Below are 23,089 nucleotides of genomic sequence, written 5' to 3'. Positions count from 1 at the left end.
CCAACTCGGTGGCCTCTGCGCCTGCGGAGGTTGAGAAGGCCGTGCCTGCTGGTGGATGTCTTGAGGTTCAAGCCTCCCGCGCGGTCTCGTCTGTGCGCGCGCCTTATGCCTCGCTTCTTGGGGAGGATTCATCCGATGCGGAGGCTCCTGGGGCGAGTCCTGCGCGGGAGGCGAATCCTGCGTTGGCGGAAGGTCCTGCGCGAGAGGCTTCTGCCAGTGGAGGATCTCCACCGAAGGAGATGCAGGGGGAATCCAGTGATGACGCAGAGTCTGTCTCTCTTCGGAGGATAAAGAGGGCGGAGGCTCCCCCGCGTCCAGCTGGAGATGGTATAAACTCGCTGTACATGGGTAAAGATTTTGTTTTTGCTGATTCTTGTTTTTTCTGCATATTTTGATTGACTTGGTCTCATGTTTTTTTTGTATATTTTTCAGAGGATGTTTTTGTTGGGCTTGCCACCACGGAGGAGTTGGCTAAAGGCGCCAGCATTGCGCAGGAAGGGCTTGCTGTTCGTCCGCCCCGCTTTCCTGCGCCGTCTGCGCTGGCCAGCAGGCCTTCGCCTGCTAACGTTACTCGTCCTGGTGAGTTTTGAAAATGTTGCTTTTCTTTTTAAAGTTGAGTTGTTTGTCTCTTGTTTTCTATTAATTGTTCCTTGATTGTGCGTAGGGGCCTCTGATCCTTCGATCACAGGTTGGGCTGATACCTTGCATGAAGTTCATGCATTTGTCGGAGGTTCGCTTTTGGTCCTCCGGACGTTATGTTGATTTTTTCTCATCCTTCGCTTACTCTCTTTTGCTTTTCAGATCGTTTCCGACAGAAGTGTCGCGACCTGGATTACGCGACGCTGCTTCGCGTGTAGTTTGAGCATCATAGTCTTGTATGTTTGAAGTTTGTTTTGCCTTCCTTCGTCATTTTTTATTCAGAGGTTTGATGTATGATGTTTTTGGGCAGGGTCATCACATGGCTGTTGCCTTGGAGGAGCGCTGCTCGCGGGAGGTTATCTGTCGTGATGAGGCTATTGATGCTTTGAAAAAGAAAAATGAGACCTTGGAGGCTAAGAAGGTCCGGCTGTCGAAGGAGATCCGGGGGCTTTCTTCTGCAAGACAGGAGCTTGAGGCGCTAAGGAAGGAGAAGAGAGAGCTCAAAACTGTGTCGGAGGTTCTTAAGAAGGAGAAGGAGGAAGCTGAAGCTTCTGTTGCTGTCCTTCGCGAGAGCGCTTCCCAACTTGAACGGGCGAAGGATCTGGCTATGCAGCGCGCTGAGAAGGCCGAGGACGTTGCTGACCGCCTGCGCAAGGAGCTGGACGCTGAACGGACGTCTGCTGCTGCGGTGCAGTCCCGTCTGCAGAAGGCGGAGGTGGAGGCTGCGGCTGTCGTCGGGCTCTCTAGCTCACTTGCGCAGTTCGGAGGTAGCAGGTCTGCTCCTCCGCCCGGCGGTGATGTTGGGGCTAGCCTTGCATGGCTTAAGTCCCATATCGGCATGCTCTTTGACTTTGTCGGCGGAGCTGTTGATTTTGGGGTTTTGGCTGCGGTTAGCTCCTTCGCCAGGCTTTTGCGCCGTGGGGGTTGCTCTCACGCGGAGGAAGTTGCCAAGGAGGAATTTGCGGCGGCGGAGGACGTTGGCGAAGGCACCTCTAGCCTGCGCAAATCTGTCCGGAACTTTATCAGTTCGTTCTGGATTAGGTTTGGGCGGGCTGAGGCGAAGAAGATGGCGGAGGCTCATCGCGCTGAAGTATGTGTGATTTTGTTATTCTTTTGCATTCTGTTTTGCTACTTTGCAGTGTTTCTTAAGCTTGATGTTTTGCAGGAGATTGCCAAGAAGAAGGCTGAGGCTGACAAGGCCGGTCCCTCACGTCCCCCTAGCGAAGCGCGTCCTTCGACGAAGGCTGAAGCGGAGGTTCGCGTCGCAGGTGCTAAGGCTCCGGAGGAATCTGGTGCCAAGGCTTCAGAGCATCCTGAAGCTCCTGCTCCTCCTCCGCCTTAGGTGTGAGGCTTTTTAGTTTGTAGATTTTTTAGTTTTTTGCGTCTGCTGTGCATGTGATGCTTTTTTGTAAGAAATGTCGGAGGTTTTGATTAACTTGTAAAGACTTTATATGAAATGTAATATATTGGGTTGTTTTTGGATAAACCTTTGTTTTACACTTTGATCCTGCACAGGTCTCTAGCAGAGGACCTACGCAGGATCATTGCGATACTCCCCTTTCAATTTTCTACAATGGGATTTATGCTTCTGGCGAGTTGTGGGAATACTGGCGGATTGCCTTCCCTAACATGAGAGTAGTGGATATGTTTGAGTTTGTTGGTTATGATCTTGATGACGAACGATCTGAATTCATCCGGTCGCTTGCGTGCCGAGGTTCATGGCCTCCGGCTTAGGTGGTTGTTTTTGTTTTGTTTTTTCTTTGTTTTAGGCTATATGTTTTGTTTTTTATGACTTGGTTTGATGTGTTTATGCAGTTATCGTATCCAATCCTGCGCATCTTTGGCGAGGAGGATGGTATATGTTGGCTTTTAGAGGATCCTGAGGGTTTGGCTGAGCATTTTCTTCCTGGGCGTCCAGAGGTTCGAAAGCTTCGTCATACGTCTTAGTTGTAGCCTTCGCTTGGGTAGGGTTTGAAATTGTTTGTTTTTTGCGCAGGTTGTCAGATCTGCTCCAGGGGATGTTCTTCTTTCGAATTTTGTCGAAGGAAGCTACGTTACCCCGGTGACGTTCAAGCGCGGAGATTTGTACGCGAGGGGTTATCTGATTGACTGGTGGCGCCATAAGTTTCCTACGCGTAATATTGACAAATTAGTTGATTTTCTTGCTCGTGATTACTGCGATGAGTTTAGGCTTGTGCCGGATTCATATGTAAGAATTGTGCGGGAGTCTTAGAACCTTCGACTTTGGACGGTCGAAGGATGTTAAAACTATTGTTCTGTAAGTTGTTTATCGTTAATAAAGATCAGATGTTTTTATCATTACTTTGGTTACAGTCTTCGCACTCTTAGCTGTATTTCTATTACAACCTTCGCGCTTTTCTACGCAACGATTGTACATTGCAACGTCACGGTGGTGTTGATCCTAAGGATCTTTGTCTTGCTGTGGCGCGTGCAATCTTGATGTTTGATGTTGCGAAGGCGTTGGTGGCCGTTTCGCGTGCGCAGGATTGCTGCTCCTTGACCTTGGAACCTTCGCTTTTCTTGGTGCGAAGGAGCCTCTGCTGAATTGTGCTCATATTTGCCTTTGCTCAACTCCCGTGGAGTGTTGTCGAGGGGAACCTTCGGGTATGTGAGTAGTAGGTTCTGAAGGGATGTTACGATACTTCGTGTGATACCCTTCAGAGACCTCCGATTCTAACTTGCAGTGCTTTTGTTGTGGCTGTACACGACTCTGTGGTCGATGTTCATCACAACGTCGCGGTTCTAGCATTACAAAGCTTCGTGCAATAGCAACTTTTGGTGCCTAGGTTTTTTTCCTTTGTGACTGCTAGGCTTGCACTGGCTGCTTGGGTCTGTGTATACTGATCCTGACTGAGGGTGGGGGGCCTGGTGTGCCTGGTTTTATAGGGTTTCATGCATTTATCGCATGTACTTTGTTAGGTTAGAAGTTATTATCGAGTTATGGATGGTTGTTGTGATTGTTGTAGTAGTTGGTCATACTTTACCTGACTGAGGATTATCGTAAGGTTTGCTTTATTTTCACACTTTGTGCGTTAGAGGCCTGCTTGGAGTAGCAGGATACCTTCGATCTTATCTTGGTGAAGGTTATGTAACTTTTGTTGAGGTCTATCTTCTGAATGTGAAACCTTCCCTGCCTTTTGGCAGAAGTAGTATAGTCCCTGATGCCTGATTGTCTTCAGGTCTTTGTCAGGTTTGAAGGTTTTGTCCCTTCTGGCCATGTTGTGATGCCTGAGGAGGACAGGGCTTTTTCACTTTTGGCCAAGTTGTCCTTGCTGCCCGGCTCTTGGCTAGGTCTTCTGCTAAGGATTTGGTGTTTTTCCACCTTTGAGGACGTTCTGAGCTTTCTTAGCTTTTGGCTGAAAGCTGCGGAGGGTCCTTGTGATCACATGATGTTTTGTCGAATGCTACAGCCTCGTTGCTGGCTGTTTTTTGACTTTTGGGCTTTGGTTCGGGGGTGGATTCCTCTTTATATCTCAGAGGTTTTTACAGAGGTTCTGCCTCGTCAAAAACCTCACCTCCTAGTAGGAGTACCCCTGTGAGGAAAAGAGTGCAGACCTTGGGTTGCAAAAAAGTAGAGAGAAAAAGAAAACAAGTGTATCTAAAGACATGGATGCCGCCGCTTATTTTGCAGGGGTCATCCTTACACTCAAATGTAAAGTCTTTACAGATTCTCGACGTTCCACGTGTGGGTGGAGGTTGTTCCTTCGAGGTCTTTCAGGTAGAAGGATCCTGACCTTCCCGCGTGTATTGCTGTATAAGGTCCTTTCCACTTGGGTTGCAATTTACCAGCGTTTGGGTGATCTCCTTTTTTCCTGAGTACCAGGTCCCCATCTTGTATGTCTTTCCGTACTACCTTGCGGTCTCTCCATTTTTTGATTTCTTGTTGATACCTGGTAATGTTCTCCACTGCCTCAAGTCTTATTGATTCTAAGGTTTCCTTGCAATACTCTTCATCTTCAGCCAACTGCTGCTTCATGGAACGTAGTCTTTGGTGTTTGATTTCTTCTGGCAGCATTGCTTCTTCCCCATACAAGAGCTTGAATGGGGTGAACCCAGTTGCTCTTGAGGCTGTTGTGTTATGTGACCACACAACTCTAGGTAGCTCGTCAACCCATTTCCCCTTTCGTAGGTTGAGTAAGGTCTTGGAGATTGCGGAGAATATTATTCTGTTTGCTCTCTCCACGGCCCCGTTTGACTCTGGGTGATAGACAGACGCGAAAGCAATTTTGGTTCCTATGTGATGGCAAAATTCCTTGAAACTGTCTAAATCAAATTGCTTCCCGTTGTCAATTGTGAGCAAGCTTGGAACTCCGAATCTGCAGACTATGTTCTGCCAGAAAATTTTTTGATCGTTTCTGAAGTTATGGTTGCCAATGGCTTAGCTTCGATCCATCTTGTGAAGTATTCGATGGCCATGACGGCGAACTTGTTTCCCCCCTGGGCAGTTGGCATCGGTCCTACCAGGTCCACTCCCCATCTTTGCAATGGCCATGATGCTGATATGAGCTGAGTTGGTGCTGAAGGTCCTGATTGAATTGGTGAGAAGGTTTGGCAGGCTTGGCATGTCTTCACTATCTCTTCAGCATCTTTGATGTGAGTTGGCCAGTAGAAGCCTTGTCTTAATGCTTTGGTAGACAATGCGCGTGGTCCAATGTGAGACCCGCATATCCCAGAGTGTATCTCTTGCAGGAGTTCTCTGCCCTCGATTTGTGAGATGCATTTCAGCAAAGGTTGGACTACACCTTTCTTGTACAGGATTCCACCAATGATGGTGTAATTCCTTGCTCTTGCCTCCATTCTTCTGGCTAATGCTTCATCATCCACGGCTGTTTTGCCTTTGAGGGAGTCTGTTATTGCATGCCTCCAATCCTCGCCGTCTGTCAGTAGGACTGAGCGGAAAGCTTTCGGCAATAATTCAGTTGCGGGTGCTGCAACGGTTTGGTAGAAGGTTCCTTCTGGCAAGAGGGTGTTGTTGGCTGCTGCTTTGGCTAGCTCGTCTGCCTCGTAGTTCTCGGCTCTTGGAATGTACTGCAGGGTGAACCCCTTGAACCTTCTCTCCAACCCCCTTACAACAACCAGATATCTTGCCAGCTCGGGGTTGTGTGCTAAGTATTCCTTCTCCACTTGTCCTGCCACCACCTGGGAGTCTGTTTTGATGAGCAGGGTTTTTGCACCTGAAGCCTTAGATTTGTTCAGTCCGAGGATGAGACCTTCGTACTCAGCTATGTTGTTTGTTGCTTTGAATTCGAGTCTCGCAGCATATTTTAGCTTGAGCCCGGATGGTGCGATCAGAACGGCTGCTGCTCCTGCTCCTGCTTGCCCCCAGGCGCCATCTGTATACAGTGTCCACGGCTGGTCGACTGCCTTCTCCTCTTCTTTGTTCGAAGGTGTCCAATCTGCCATGAAGTCAGCCAGGGCTTGAGATTTGATGGAGGTTCTGGGGACATAGGTTATGTCAAACTGTGATAGTTCAGGTTCCCATTTTCCTATATGTCCAGAGGCCTCCTTGTTCCTAAGGATATCACCCAAGGACTGTGAAGTGGGTACTTTAATCTCATGACTTTGGAAATAATGCTTAAGCTTCCTTGATGCGCACAAGACTGCGTATGCGATTTTCTCTATCTCCGTGTAGTTCAACTTTGCTCCTGACAGAGCTTCGGACACATAGTAGACTGGTCTTTGCACTGTTCCCTTACTATCGATTGTCTTGTGCACCAGAACAGCACTGACGGCGTGCTCGGAGGCAGCCACATACAGCAGTAGTGGCGTGTCCGCCTCAGGCACAGTTACACCAGATTGGTCGCAATGTAGCTCTTGAGCTGCCTGAAGGCCTCTGATTGTCCCGGACCCCATTCTGTTTTGCCTCCTCCTCTCAACACTTTGAAGAATGGAAGGCTTCGTTCTGCAGATCTTGAAATGAATCTGTTGAGGGCTGCTATTCGGCCAGTCAACCTTTGCACTTCTTTCTTGCTTGAAGATTCTGCCATTGACATAATTGCCTTTGTCTTGTCTGGGTTTGCTCTGATTCCTTCAGAGCTGATGATATATCCCAGCATTTTTCCCTTGCTGACCCCGAATACACATTTCTCCGGGTTAAGTTTCAGCCCGGCAGATCTGAGGTTGACAAAGGTCTCCTACAGGTCCTTGATATGATCCTCTTTGCGCTTGCTCATGACGACAACATCGTCGACGTAGGCTATGATGTTTCTCTGCAACTGACTTCCCAGAACCTTCCCCATCATTCTGGAGAAGGTTGCTCCAGCGTTTTTGAGACCTTCCGGCATTCTGGTGTAGCAATACGTGCTGAATGGGGTTGTGAAGCTTGCCTTTCCCTCATCTTCCTTTTTGAGCCAAATTTGGTGGTATCCGGAGAAACAATCCAGCAGTGAAAATCTCTGGCAACCGGCGGCTTTGTCAACAGAGGTATCTATCCTTGGCAGTGGGAAGGAGTCTTTGACATAAGCCTTGTTAAGATCTATGAAATCTATGCACATTCTCATTTTGCCATTCTTTTTGGGGACCAGGACCACATTCGCCAACCATTCCGGGTACATGATCTCTCTGATGACCTTTGCGTCCAAAAGCCTTTGTACCTCTGCCTTCACGGCTAAGGTTCTTTCTTCAGACATTTTCCTCTGTATCTGTTTCTTCGGCCTCATTCTCGGATCGATGTCGAGCGAATGCTCTATGAAGTCTCTGCTGACTCCTTGCAGGTCAGCGGCACTCCAGGCAAAGATATCTTGATTCTTTTGTAGCACGTCCAGCAACTCGAGTTCCTCCTCTCTACTGAGGGTGGCAGAGATGGTGACTTTCCTATATGGAACGGCCTCCTGCAGAGGGATACTTTTTGTTTCCTCCTGATCGGCCAGGTCTGTCTTCTCCCTTGGCTTGCTTGGTGGCTGGGAAGCTTCCTGTTGCGTGGAGTCCACGGAGTTTATGTTCCGGAAAGACTTGTAGATTGCTTTCTCTATGTTCCTTGCCTCCTTTTGACTTCCGTGAACAGTGATCACTCCGTGCAGAGCCGGGATTTTCATGCACAGGTATCCCATATGAATGGCCGCATTGAACTTGTTCAAGAACCCCCGCCCGAATATGGCGTTGTATGGGTAGTGCAGGTCTACCACGTCGAAGGTAACGTACTCTATCCTCGCATTCTCCGATGTGCCAAAGGATACGGGTAGGGCGACCTTTCCCAGAGCATGTATCTGCTTTCCTCCGAATCCGATCAAAGGTGATTCCGAAGGTTGAAGTTGGCTTCTGCTGAGCTTCATTTGGTCGAAGGTTCCAGCAAATATTATGTCTGCGGAACTCCCTGAATCTACCAAGATCCTGCTCACTCCCCAACCCACAACATTCGTTGTTATGACCATGGCGTCCGTATGTGGGTAGCTTTCTAACCTTAAATCTTCCTCCGTGAAGGTTATTGGGGTTCTGGACCAATCGGTGCAGCGGACCGGTCCCTGAACCGCAACATTGTTGACGAGTCAAAGGTGATCCTTCTTCTGCTTCTAGGTCTGGAACTCCATTGAAGACCCTCCAGCTATCGGTAAGATCATCCCAATCGTGGGTAGGGGCGTATGAGGGCCGATCTGATTATCGGGGTGGGGTTCGATTTTTGGTGGAGGTGGAGCTTGAACTAACTGTAGCTAGTTCGAGGGAGGAGGTAGTGACTGCTGGTGGGGCTACGGGGTTTCGATGTATGTAATCTGTGGAGGCCGTGGAGGAACATAGGTTGGTGGAAGGTTGTGGTCCGCGGGTTGCTGGGCTGAGCGCCAAGCTGGTAGGAAGCTGGGATAGTAAGCGGAGGCTAGCGCGCTGGGCTGAATTGGAGCTGGGTGCTGTTGGCTTGATCCTCCGACATATGAATGGTAGAAGGTTTGTGGGAACGTGTGATTCACCTCCCGAGGTTGGGCAACCGATGGTGGAGGTTGTGGAGGTGACCTGCTCTTAATCCTCTCCTGAGTCTCTTTTGCATCCGGGCAATCCCTAGTGGAATGACCCTTTTCCTCTTCATGAAAGAAACAATATTGCTTCCACGGCCGCTGCTTCTGATTCTTTTGCCACCCTGCGTTCCGACCTCCTCCTCCTGCTTGATTGGGACCGCGTTCCGAATTTCGCGGTTCTGCCGGTGGACGGTTACGTTCCGACTTGTCATTCCTCGGCTGTTCAATATTCATCATCTGTCCGCCAGCCTCTCGCTGGGGGCGGCGTTCATCTTGACTAAGGTTCTTCTTCTGCGAGTTTCTGTCATTGCCCTGTTTCTTCTGAGAGTTCTGGTCTTCCAACCTCTTGCGGTAGTCGTTGTCTGACCTGCAATACTTCTCGAACTCATCGTACAGCTCGTGCATGGATGGTGGCTTCTCTCTGGCCAAGTGAGCTACAAAGGGTCCTATGCGAAGACCTTTGATAGCTGCCTCAATGGCAACCTCCTCCGGCACGCCGGGTGCTCTGGCCTTAGTCTGCACGAACCTTTGAAAGTATTCCCGCAGTGCTTCTCCTTGACTCTGGCGACACTGGAACAGGTCCGTGGAGATTAGTGATTCAACAGCGAATCCTTGGAAATTTGCCAAAATCTTGTCTCGAAGGTTCTCCCATGAATAGATCGAACCGGGCCTGAGCATCGAGTACCATGACAAGGCATCTCCTTCGGCCGCGATCACAAAGGATTTCGCCATTACAGTTTCGTTCCCTCCAGCTGAGGCCACAGCGGCCTCGAAACTCATCAGGAATTGGCGGGGGTCAGCTTTTCCGTTGAACTTGGGGAGCGTGATTGGTTTGTAGGTTGCCGGCCAAGGTGAGGTCTGCAATCCCTCGGACAAAGGGGAACGAAGGTCCAACATGCTCCGCAGCGCACCACCGTTGCTTGTCAGCTGCGCACTTACTGTCGGACCGACGCTGGGCTGGACAGTGGGTTGGGTCGTCGGCTGAGGTGGAGGTTGCATGCTAAGGATCTCCGCCTGCAGGATTGAAAGCTGCTGCCTGATCTCAGCTGCTTGCGCCGCGGCCACTGCTGCCTCCTGGCTGGCGGCGTAAGCGGCAGCGATTCGGTCTCGCTCCTGCTGGAGGTTCTGCAGCTGCGTCTGCAGTAGCTGGAGTTCTTGCGTGGCTGTAGGTTGCGTCGGCCCCGCGGCGAGAGGAGGTTCTTGCCCGGCCTCCGGCTGCACGTTCTCTGGCTGCTCATCCTCAATTCCTTCCTCATCTACGGTCGCATACGCACTTCGCACGGCCCTCCTCGGTCTTCCTCTTCTGGCGGGTTCCGCCCGAGGTCTCGTGGTGCTTGCTCTCTTCCCAGCCATCGTGGGTGATCCTTCGTGGCCCCACGGTGGGCGCCAATGTTGGGAAAATGCTCTCCGCACTACCCAGCAGTACAGTGAAACGGGAACCTTCTCATTCGGTGCAGTGAGAGGGGGAACAGTAGCGAACAGTAAGCTCAACAGTAGGTGAATACAATGAATGCTCTCTCTACCTTTATTAATGACGGCATCACGCCCCTTATACAGAGCTCGGAAACCGACCTAATGACATTTACAAAATGCCCCGTGACGGTGGGAGAATATCCCAGCATATTCTCCTATTACAGTCTACGGGCCCCAAGTCATCTGCGTAATTTCACCTTACAAACCCCACGTATATCCCCCGTCTAAGGCTTCAGCTGGTCGGAGGCTTGGATCCTCCGCCCAATTGCAGATCCTCCGACGCTCTCGTGTCGGAGGTTCCTCAGCCTGGCCGGACCGGAGGTTCCTCGGCCCGGCCGCGTCTCTTGCCATCCTCGGACCCGAGAGGGTCGGAGGTTCCCCCCTTTCTTTGCTTGTGGGCCTCCACCGGTGTCTCAGCCCCTGCACACACTTAGCATGACAAGACGAGTCGTCAACATTAGTCCTTTTCAGGGTTCTCCGCATGCATTTCTACGGAGGCTCCCTAGGTCAAGGATATCCTCCGACGTTTCAGGCGTCGGAGGTTCCTCGGGTGAAGGATATTCTTCGACGCTACCAGGGAAAGGATGCAGCCGTTCCCCAACAAACTGCACCTGACATCCAAGAACTGCCACAATTTGGTCCAATGCATCCTCACCGCCGAATATAGTGTGATAGAACACTTAGCCAGATTGGTTTATGGCCAGATGTATCCCCAAATTTTTCTAGAATTTCTTTGACTGCTAGCGCCTCCGGCCGGATGAAGAGAATTACGTCATCAGCATAGAGGCTGCACTAGAATTTAATTTCAGTTGGCCTTATCTTGTGCAGGACACCTTCTCTGGTTGCCTTGGTGAACATCCGGTGAAGTATATCCATGGCAATTATAAAGAGCGAGATAAGGAGTCTCCTTGCCAACTCCGAGCATATGCCTTATAGGTATAGTTGGCCAAATGGGCAGCCCGGCCCTGGCACTATACGGCACTATGCGGCACTATGTCTATCGTGCCGTGCCGTCTCGGGCCATCGTGCCAAACTCTCGGCCCAGGCACGGCACTATGGCTCCTTAATCGTGCCGTGCCGTGCCGATAGGCACGGTGGCCCATCGTGCCCGTGCCGGCCCGTGGCTTCGAGAGAAGTTGAAAAGCTCATTGCGCCCTGCCTCAAGGAGAAGACGAGCGCCACGCTGTCGTATAGTCAGGCGGGAGAAAGAGTGGCCACAGCAAGGATGCGTCTGCGCCGCCGACTAGGGAGTTAGGGTTTGAAAAGGTTGTGTGATGCTTATATACATGATTCAGAATACATTTAATGGTCATGATCTATCCTCAAAGCATCATATGATGGAAATAATCGTGCCAGCGTCGTGCCAGCCTATTAATCGTGCCGTGCCCGTGCCGGCACTGCGGGCCGAAGTTGCGGCCCAGGCACGGCACTACCACCGGACCGTGCCGTGCCTGGACCGTGCTTTTTAGTGTCGTGCTTGGGCCGGCCCATCGTGTTAGTGCCAGATGGAAATCTATACTTATAGGGTGACCCTGCTGCCCGTTTAACATAATTTTAGATGACGCCGTGCTGAGCAGAAGCAGTCGGAATTCATTCAGACGGTACGTACTTACTAGTAGTAGTAAACTAATCTTACGGTGCAAATTGCAGAATGGCACGGATTATGGATCGGAGCTGCTACTACTAGTAGAATATATAATCTGGAATTCTGGATGACGACGACCACGGGGAACGACATTCTTTATCGGCGGCATGACATTGGAGTTGGAATAATCTGATCACCACAGGGTTACATTCTTTATCGGCAAGGCAACCGTGTGAGCTGTGGCCTTCCCAAGTCCAACCCCCAATCTCAATAGACGGACAGGCAGCTACTTATCACACAGCAAAGTCTACCCGTGCATGGAAAACAATTTCAGAGATTCCAATCCAAACTGATAATTAAACACGACAGCTACGCTGAGTCCCGGTTAGCCAGCAGCTAATCCTGAGGCCACGATCTTTGCCAGGACTCCCAGTCGTGTTCCACGAACAACCATAATTGAGGTGCCAGTGCAACCGAAGACAAGGCGCTGCGCCATGCCCCTGAAGCATCTTATCCTGTGCACGTCAAAGCTGCTCATCAGGGCGTACGTGCAACCCTCTGCCTGCCTGTCCGCACAGCATTATTGAGAGATACCGTCGTCCATGAAGAGAGAAGAGAGGGTGGAAGGATCGTCTCGTCGTGTGCCGCCTGCAACATGAAGTCGCTGGAACTGGGACGTACTCTATGCTATTGCGTGGAAGATCTCTGCTCTCTGCAGGAATCTGATGCGTTGCTAGCCGGGTAGCAACTAGCTGCTAGATAGAGCTAACGGTTTTCAGTAGCTGGTATAGTTTCTACAGCTAGGCCTTGTTTACTTTTAAAAAAATTTATAATTATTTTAAAGATTTTTCATCACATCAAATTTTGCGGCACATACATGGTACATTAAATATAGATAAAAAATAACTAATTGTACAAATTTTACTGTAATTTACGAGACGAATCTTTTGAATCTAATTAGTCTACGATTGAACAATATTTATCAAATACAAACGAAAATACTAACGTATCTATTTTGCAAAAAAAAAAATGCAACTAAACAAGCCCCTACATTTCCTGCCAAAACAGAGGATTAGTCATAGCAACCAAAAACAAAACTCGGGCCACCACTAGTTGAAACTTGAAACAAGTGAAAGAGGAGCATCAGCAAGAAAACTACTTGAAGATTAGTAAATAAAATACTCCTGTTGATTTCTCACGTAATCTAAGCACTCGCTTTATTTTACTTTCTCATCATGGGTAAATATAAATCCCCGGGCATGCACCACGCGTAATTAAATCCTCTTATTTAGTTGCCAAAAATTTTCAATATTTCTCATCACATTGAATCTTTGGATGCATGTATAGAACATTAAATGTAGATAAAAAATAATTAATTATTTAGTTTACCTGTAATTTATAAGACGAATCTTTTAAATCTACAGTACATAATTAAACAATAATTACTAAATACAAATAAAAATACTACCATAACCAAAACTAAAACTTTTCCCAACTAAACAAGGCCTATCAACCTCGGATGGCCCGTGCAAAGAAACCGACCTGTTACCGATCGCACATTCACGCCTTATCACGTACCGCCGGCCACCGTTCCGCTCATCGCTGTCACGTAACGCCCAAGGAAAAAAAACGTGAGACGCGCGTCCTGTTTTTCTTTATCGGATTAGTGCATAACCCACATGCTCCATATTTACACCACACATACACATACACATATTCATACATATGCGCGTTTGTACACAGGTAAAAAAGGTATCAAAAGACTCTCTAGTCTTTTATGCGTAGGAAACACGCAATAACACCGAACACGCTCATATATGTGTATCCTAAATTTTCTGGGAAAAAAAAAATCCAGAAAATAAGTGCGACAGGTATGTGTCTTGCGTTCATCTCGCATAATCATCACAGCTTTCGAACTAGAACAAACTAGAGGGTGGTGCGTTTTTCTTATAGGTGTGAAAAATTAAGCAACAAACATGGTGAAAATTTGATCCTAATACTGGTTTTCCAAATTTTTGTAGGTGCTTCTGTACCCACCAGCCACAACTTAGCTTCATCACTGGTCACTTCCGGCATCTTAAATTCCACTGCCGAGTTCTGATTTATTTTTATACATCAATCTTAAACCGTGGATACATTACATGCTTTTAGCAAATTTATAAATAGTATTAATATTTATGTTTATAATAAAATTTCTTACGTAAACATGCATATCACATAATTAATTTAACTAGTTTATCAACCCGTGCTCTCGCACGAGTTAGAATATTAGGAGATGCTGCTAACTAATGAAAAATACTTATATTATTTTTTTCTCTTTCCTAATATGTTCTAAAATAATATCTATACAAGAATATTTCTGCGCTTGACAATCTTGTAAAAATAAATATTTATTGTAATGTATACTTATTTCCTTAGTGTACTGGGTGAAACATAGCTTTGTGCACAGTCCAGGGACATTAAAATTAAAATGAAAATTTTATCCAATGGTCAATAAGGAGCATATCAATATATCATATCATGACTTATTTGTTTGCATACTCTAATGACTCTTGCTTTGCTTTTTCACAATACTTTTCCTGGTCTAATCTCACGTAAAGGTGCTTTGGTCGTCATTGAGTTGCACAACATCTGTTCAGTGACCAATTCGCTGCACAATTAAGTCGAGAAAACAAATGTGATGTCATTGGACAAGGTATATATATAACTATGTCACCATGGGCAGTTACACCAATTATGACTAACACGGACCAAAAAATTGAAAAAAAAAATCGCAACCAAACCAATTTGCGGCATGGTTCTATGTGTCCTCCTGTGCCACACCCATCTACGATCTAGCTTAATTATGTACACATTAATCTCTCCTTTAATTTGCTGCTTCTCTCCTAACACTAGCACTTGCCATGCTAATTAATCATGAGAGCTAGTGTACACGCCTACGCCCCTCTGTCCTTGACGTAGCTGGATGTCCTCCGGTGCCGCCGTAGCGCGCTAATGTGCGTCCCGAGCTCGCCGCCGTCCCGGTCCCGGTGCAGCACCACGTCAGCGTGGATCGCCGAGTTGGGGAACTTCTGTCGGTGCCGGTCTTGGTGGCTCTGGTGGTGGTGTTTCTCCTCCACAGTCGTCTCTATCGTGACGTCGACCTTCTTCCCGTCAACAACCTTGCCTTCACCGTTGCCATCTTCCAGTATGACGGTGAACACAAACGGGCCAACTTGGAGGTAGTCATTCATGTTGAGAACGGGCTCCAGGGCCTGGACCACCTCCCTCATGGTGGGTCTAGACTTGGGGTTCTGGCTCAGGCACTTGTACGCCACCATGGCAGCGCGTTCGGCCCCTTGGCACGAGTACTGACACTCCATGGCCGGGTCCATGACACGGTAGAGCTTGTCGGGCTTCTTGAGGTAGGGCCTGGCCCAGTCCACCAGGCTCTGCTCCCTGGGCCGCCGAGCCCGATCAACGGACCGCCGACCTGTCAGGAGCTCCAGGAGCACTACCCCGAAGCTGTAGACGTCGCTCTTGGCAGTCAGGTGGCCTGTCATGATGTACTCCGGCGCCGCGTATCCGTTCGTCCCCATCACGCGTGTTGTGACATGGGTCGCGTCGCCCTGAGGCCCATCCTTGGCAAGCCCAAAGTCCGACAACTTGGTGTTGTAGTCCTGAAAATCCAGAGAACCAGATTGAGTTAGGCAAAAGGTCGTCATAGGTGACAATTACAGTGAGAGGTAGTAGTGCATGCTTGGATGCTAAGGCAACGCTCCGGCCCTCTCAGACTATCACTGTCAGCATCAAGATGTTTAAGCTACTACGAGTGCTTTGATGCCAAAAAAAACAATACAGTGAACAAGAGGCAGCTGCAGATTGTTTTTAACTATACATGTAGCCATTATTTGGGTATAATAAACTGCATGAGCTGAATTGGGCATCCAAGAAACTCCAAAGTCGCAGTCATCCCGGGGCTGGTCATCTATCGAAACCAGGCGACTTTGACATCCATCTTCCTATGGACGATTCAGGGAATGAATTTTTTGATTCTGCTAAGGCAGCCACAAAGGTAGGTAGGTGTCGTCACTATATCCTTGTCTACAGCTACGCAAAGAAGCTGCCGTGGAAAGCAGCGAGCCGTATGCGTCAGAAATGACCCTGCTTTTCCTAGCGTCGAAACTACCAACCACTAGACTCCAGTGCATGTCATGTAAGCGCAACGAAAAGAATAGAGACGCAGAATTTCCACGCTGGACGTGGATCGCTCACCTCGTCAAGCAGGATGTTGGAGGCCTTGAAGTCCCGGTAGATCACCGGCGTGTCAGCGTCGTGGAGGAAAGCGAGGCCCTTGGCCGCGCCGACGGCGATCTTCATCCTCCTCATCCATGGCATGGAGCCGTCGAGACCTGCACGCACGCGCAGTCGGCACGATGCTTCGTCAGAACCAAGCTATTCTGAATAAATATGATTAAACGACCCCAATTGTTTGGCTAACCACTCTACTTAATTCCATTAACTGCAGACCGTACCACTAGCAAAAAGTTAACGATGAAGACACACACACACAACACACGTGAAACAAATGAAGAGCGTTGGTAAAACCACTCACTTCTGAAGAGATGCTTCTCGAGGCTCTGGTTGCTCATGTACTCGTACACGAGCATCCGGTGGTCGTCCTCGTAGCAGTAGCCGACGAGCTTGACGAGGTTGTCGTGGCGGAGCTGGCCAAGGAAGAAGACCTCGGCGAGCCACTCGCGGTGTCCCTGCGTGCCGCAGTCGAGGTCGAGGTACTTGACGGCCACCTGCTGCGCGTCCAGCCCTTTGCGGAGGCCGGCGTCGACGCGGCCCCTGTAGACGGGGCCGAACCCGCCGGATCCCAGGTAGTTGGCGCGGGAGAACCCCGCGGTGACGGCCCTGAGCTCGGCGTACGTGAAGGCGTGCAGGTTGGAGCCGGACAAGGTGAGGGACAGGTCCTCCGGGGTGAGCGTTCCCGATGAGCTGAGGCTCGACAGCGACACCCGCGACGCTGATGACGACGGCAGCAGAAGGAGGCGCTCGCCCCGGTCCCTCCTGCTCCTGCGGCTGCCTCTCCGACGACTCGGCGACGGCCCGTCGTCGTCGCCCGAGACCGCGCCGCTCACGCAGCAGAGCAGCGACCTCCACGGCTGCGTCGTCGTCGCAGACATCGCTGTGTAGGACGCCGATCGATCAGCTCCAGGAACCCACCTGCAAGCCGGAGGCAAATGCGCTTTGCTTGCTCGCTCTCGCGGCTGTGAAAGGGATCGGGAGAAAGAGAATGAATGGGCCGGCGGCGAGAGGGAAAGGGGAGGAGTAGTAGGAGATGTAGAAGAGAGCTGGAGACAGCACGCGCGGCTAGTGGCGTATATATAGCGGCAGCGTCAGGGGCTGGCTGCCGCCTGCCGGAGTGCCGGGCTGGGTCAGGTGCAGGTCGTCCAACCGTGCCGTGCGGCGTCCTAACGGAACGGGCCGGGGGGGCGTCCGCCCTCCCCAGTCCCCACCCTGCGTGTGCCTTGACCCTGTCGCGGACTCGCGGAGCGCAAAGGAAAACCACGGGGCCGGAAACAGCGTCAGAACCCGGGCAAAACCGCTGGTCGCTCGAACCTCTCCTCTTCTGGAGTTCTGGATGGAAGCAGAGTCAGAGTGGTTGAGTTGTTGGGCGCGCCCTCCCTCTCCCTGCTCTGCTTTTGGACCCGGCGGACGGACACCGCGTGACACGCCCTGGGTGAAATCTGCCGCGGCGGACGCCTCGTCGTCCCGGGTGGGGTGGGTGTGATGGGTTCGGACGCTGCGACGATTACGCGACGACGCTGACCGGTGAACGCAGGACGCAGCGCGCGGGCGCGTCACGTTTTTTTTTTTTTTTTTGTTATCCCTCGGCGTTACGTGACGCCGATGAGAAGGACGGAGGGCGGCGGTACCGGTACGTGACAAGGCCTGAATGCGCGATCGCTAACAGGTCGGTTTCTTTATACTACTAATCTTTATTTACACGGGGGGGCCGAGGAGGTTGCTTATAACCAAATCACGCGTGGTACATGCGCCCTGGGATTTTTATTGAATTTACCCACGACCAAGTAAAGTAAAATATATAAAGCGAGTGCTCAGAGCATGTGAGATATGTGAACGAGTATTTTACTGTGTTAGCTGGTGCTTCTCTTGTTTCGGTTACTACTAGGGGTGGCCCGAGGTTGCTATATATGACTAATCATCTGTTTCCGCAGGAAATGTAGCTGTACAAACCTAGATAGAAGCTACGGATGCAAAGCAAAGCAGGTGCCAGTAGCTCCATCTAGCGACTAGTAACTAGTAGCGGCTAGCACTAGCAGTGCATCATATTCCTGCAGAGATCTTCCACGCAATTGTGTACAGTACGTCCCAGTTCCAGCGGCTTCGTTCGTGTTGCAGATGGCACACGACGATCCATCCTTCCACCCTTTTTCTCCTCATGGACGACGACATCTCTCAATATAATGTCGTGCGGACAGGCAGGCAGAGGGTTGCACGTACGCCCTGATCAGCAGCTTTGGCTGTCCGAATCTGAACCCTCCCCTGCTGGAAATGTATCCACAGGATAAGAAGATGCTTCAGGGGCATGGCGCAGCGCCTTGTCTTCGGTTGCACTGGCACCTCAATTATGGTTGTTCGTGGAGCACGACTGGGGAGTCCTGGCAAAGATCGTGGCCTCGAGATTTAGCTGCTGGCTAACCGGGACTCAGCGTACGTAGCTGTCGTGTTTAATTATCAGTTTGGATTGGAATCTCTGAAATTGTTTTCCATGCACGGGTAGACTTTGCTGTGTGATAAGTAGCTGCCTGTCCGTCTATTGAGATTGGGGGTTGGACTTGGGAAGGCCACAGCTCACACGGTTGCCTTGCCGATAAAGAATGTAACCCTGTGGTGATCAGATCATTCCAACTCCAATGATATGCCGATAAAGGCCTTCCAAAGTATTTTGCAAAATGGTCAAGATTAATTTCTCGTCACATCGAATATTGCGGCATATGCATTAAACATTAAATATAGATAAAAAAATAATAAATTATATAGTTTATTTGTAATAAATTATAAGAATGTTCGCCGTGGTCGTCATCCAGATTATTCTAGCAGCTAGTAGTAGCTTCGATCCGTAAATCCGTGCCATCCTGCATCTTGCACCGTAACTCCGTAAGAATAGTTTACTACTTAGGCCTTGTTTAGTTTATCCAAAAACAAAAAACTTTTTAAGATTCTTTATCACATCAAATTTGTGGCATGTGTATAAAGTATGAAATATAAATATAAATAAAAACTAATTATACAATTTGTTTATAAATCGCGAGACGAATCTTTTAAACCTAGTTACTTCATAATCAGACAATGTTTGTCAAATAAAAATGAAAACGCTACAGTATCAAAATCCAAAAAACTTTTTGGATCTAAACCGAGCAGCTCGTTCTTAGGGGACAAGAAACAACAACGGTGTGATATAGAATGATGGAAATGGAAGCTCGATCACAGTCTTCTCATCCATGACGAATGAATCGGTGTTGAACATTCTGCATGGCGTGGTGACGCCCATGCAGTTGAAGCATCAACGTTGGGTTTCGACTTTGAATTTCTTGTCAAATGATCTTCTCGCCATATTCTTCTGATGATATCACTCTTTTTTTTAAAAGTAAGTGATACGGAATCAGGAAAGTATCGATCTGGTGTGAGCTGACATGTTGTTACCCATCTCTTTCGGGAAGTGGTTCAAACGTTTTGTGCGCAATTGGGTGGTAAACAATATACATCTACGCTGAGGGTGTTGTTTATCTTCCTATGCCCGAAAATTGGAAAAGGAATAAAAATACATTGTGGGTCCTTGAGCTTGGTCCGAAATGCTTTTTAGGTATTTACTATTAAATTTCTAAAATGTGTATCGAAATATTCAAACCTACCAATCAGATCAATAAAATTTAGTTATCTGTCTGTGTGGCATCTGCTAGTTTCACAATGACATATCACAAAAAATATGGTGCCCACATGCCGGCCACATTTCTCTCCCCGAGCGGCATGTGGGTTCCACATGTGAGTACCATGTCATCAAACAATCAGCGTTACCACATAGACGGCCTAACTTAAGTTATGGTAATTTGAATCTCACATTACATGATTAGTGTATGGATCTTCAAAGCTTGAGATCTAGAAGATACCTTGAGCCATGTTCAAAGATCGAGGTGTATTTTACTCATGAAAAAACAGTTACTCCCTCTGTCTCTAGCTGCAACTTCTAGAGTTCTTCTAAGTCAAACTTTTAAAACTTTAATCATATTTATAGAAAAAATACTAAGATTTATAGTACCAAATTAATACCATTAGATTTATCATAGAATATATTTTCATAAGATATTTATTTTATGTCATAGATATTAATGTTCTTTTCTATAAAGTTAGTCAAAATTTAAAAAGTTTGACTGGCACGGATTCTAGAAGTTGAAGCTTTCAGGGACAGAGAGAGTATACTCAACCATTCAAAAAGAATGCGATTTTTTGCTTCCCAATGAGTCAAGCTATTTTAAGTACGAGTAAATATATAAAAGAAAAGTGTTACTCCCTCAATCCCAAATTGTAGGTCATCCTAATATATATATATATATATATATATATATATATATATATATATATATAAAGATAGGAGTATAATCTATATTGGTGCATAACAAAAACTATGCACCTAGAAAAAAAAGTTAGAACCTATTGCAATTTGAATTAGAGAGAGTAACATTTATAATATCAAATAGGTATCATAGGTTTTGAAACGACCTAGATTTTTCCACAAAGGGAAAAATCCACAGATTCGAATTATAATGTGATAATTCAAAAATTGAACCATCGCATTATCATATATCAGCTGTTATCGTAGTCATACATCGTGAGAAACCAGATTACAACACATTTGCTTTACAACTCTTGGTCAGCAAGCCTATTACATCGTTTTTCTAGCGAAAACACACACGGGTCTTTTTCGGAGTCGATCTTGCGCGTCAGCGGTGAAGGCTCCTCCTTCACGGGTAATCATCAGAGTCGGCGTAGTTTATCAGCGAGCGTAGCCTTCATCTCTGAACCAAACTTGAGCGTAGGAACGAGACCACCTAATCCTTCTATTCTCCGTAGTTATCGTCATAGATCACGTTCAAAACCTGCTAAACAATTTTCAGTACGATTTGTACTGGCCACTGGCTCCCACCCTATGCTTTTGCGTAGCTTTGTGGTAAGTGGAATGCAAAGGGTAGATCAAGAGGCCTATATAAATGGCTGTAGTTTTTCCTATGCAAGTTCATCAATATTTAATAATAATTCATCAAGTTTTAATTCATCTCATCCACACATCCATCCATCCATCCCATCACACACATCTCACCACGCTCTCACTCTCTAGGCGGCAAGTACGACTCCCGCTCGTGCCTTGCCTCAACGGCCAACGCTGGATCCAACACAAACCCAAGGGAAAGTAGAAAGGACTCCTCTCACTAGTCAAGCGAAGCGGAACATAGGAAAGGTCCATAGCCGAGAAAACAACATATGTATCGATCGATCAACCAAACTCTGCAGAGGTTTACACTAACCACAAGATCACCATCATCGACGAACCGGCTCGTCTAGGCTGATACCGGGCTGCCTTCCAACTAAATACGATGCCACCCTACCACTCAGTACTGGGGCCATACCGGAGTACCACTGGCATGTTGAGACTGTGAGGCGTAGTACCGGGCCCCCAAGGTCACTACGCTGTCTTAGGAGGGTGTGGGTCCTCATGCCCGTACCTCCCTACACTATCCGCTATCAACCTAGTAGTAGTGGCACCGCACTAGCTGGTCGTACATCCGTCCCGCACCATAATAAGGCGAGTGGCGTGTAAGGCTTCCTACGAACCGGTTCTCAGAACATCTCAGTCCTTAGGGTGACCGAACAGGACATATTCACGAGGGGCCAACCGATGCCCCTCTCGACGGGACACCCGGCTACCCCGTGCTATACAGCACCTCCCATCCCGGTGCTTCGTCCCACGAAGACACTCCACTCCGGGACCTCTCCCTGTCACATGTACCCGCCACAGGTATCTCTCGTGGAGAACGCCCAGGTAGCGTCCTCCGGCAAGACTTGTCCCCAGGACTCGTCGTAGATCCTGCTCGGTCGACTCGACCCTCACCACACACCCAAGACACACGCCAAGATCTCCCCAAGTCCATTATCCATTTCTTATCCAGTTATCGGCACCACGTGCCTTATCCACTCACATCCAATCCTCCACAATGCATCACATCACGGATATAATGCGTAGTAGAAGCAGTAGCAAGTAGTATGCAAGCGTCTAGCCTAACAGCGGGTGTGCGAGGGTTATAGGTTGCAACAAGGCAATGGCTCACAAGCATTTCTACCATGCAACCTATCTTAATTCATTTGCATAAAAGTAAAGCACTAGCATCTACATTATTGCATGTCTAATAGGATTCTATGAGGTTGGGTGGGACGTGGCACCTGTCGAGTGACATTTCCAAGATCCTCAGTTCACTTGTAGTTGTACTCATCTAAGGTCTTTCTCCTATCTGCACGTCCTTCCTTCGACTGGTTCTGATTCGATCATCGCTAACCGAAGCATCTTCCTCGTAAACGACAATCAAGGCGAAACAATCAAACCACTAGACCTCAAAAGACTGCGAAAAGAGACGAAGAACACTGAAGAACAACTACACTAAGAGAGCACCGAAAGGATAACGACTTAGCCCTCTCGGTGGATGTCCGATCCCTGGGCTAAAAGAAATGAGAATGGTTGTTTATTAAGTACAAGCTGGAGTCTTCACCTAGCCGTTACTTCCCGGGTCGATCGTGTCGACCTGTACGGCTTTAATGACAAAGGCGTTGACTCTAACTCATTCTAAGTAAACACCATGGCTTACGAACTTTCGATCCAAGCGTCATAGAGATTGACGAGAACCAAACGGTTGTAAGCACATGAAACTCTGATCTCTCTCTCAACCCGTACGTCATTATGATTGACGAGAGTCAAGAGGGGGTGGAACAAGGAGAAAAGAAAAGGGGAGTGGTCTAGTCCTTCCAATCCACTCGCCATGGTAAGAGACGAGGAATTAGAAAGAGTGACGCACAAAGAACACAAGTGCCCGAGCTACTTGTAGGGTACCACGACCTAGGTACACCGAATGCACTAAGACATTCCTAGGGTTCTTAGCAGTGCGGTTGTCACCGCGAGAACCAAAGATATGCTATGGTCGAATAGGTACAAGCATACAAGAGTTTAAGCACGAAGAACCCAAAAAGGCAAGAAAAGACACGGGTTTCACTTTCCATTGATCTGCTCGCCATAGCAGCGACGGGAATCGCAGGATTGGAGACAAAACATTAAACAAGCAAAAGGGCTCAATCCGTATCTTACTGGATCGAC

General features: G+C 48.3%; 2 protein-coding genes across 2 annotated transcripts; both read right to left on the bottom strand.

Moving 5' to 3' along the window:
• LOC110437303 lies at positions 6,795–8,030 on the bottom strand. The gene is made up of 2 exons (XM_021465703.1): positions 7,153–8,030; positions 6,795–6,903 (listed from the first exon to the last, which is right to left on the bottom strand). The coding sequence occupies exons 1-2, from the start codon at positions 8,028–8,030 to the stop codon at positions 6,795–6,797; spliced, it is 987 nt and encodes a 328-aa protein (XP_021321378.1).
• Positions 14,325–17,013, bottom strand: LOC8080642 (serine/threonine-protein kinase RIPK). The gene is made up of 3 exons (XM_002444428.2): positions 16,256–17,013; positions 15,916–16,052; positions 14,325–15,320 (listed from the first exon to the last, which is right to left on the bottom strand). The coding sequence occupies exons 1-3, from the start codon at positions 16,830–16,832 to the stop codon at positions 14,598–14,600; spliced, it is 1,437 nt and encodes a 478-aa protein (XP_002444473.1). The 5' UTR covers positions 16,833–17,013; the 3' UTR covers positions 14,325–14,597.

This window comes from Sorghum bicolor, chromosome 7 (assembly GCF_000003195.3).
Source record: "Sorghum bicolor cultivar BTx623 chromosome 7, Sorghum_bicolor_NCBIv3, whole genome shotgun sequence".
Classification (NCBI taxonomy): Eukaryota; Viridiplantae; Streptophyta; class Magnoliopsida; order Poales; family Poaceae; genus Sorghum; species Sorghum bicolor.
The sequence above is the reverse complement of the archived record's forward strand: the minus strand, read 5'-3'. Positions and strand labels throughout refer to the sequence as shown.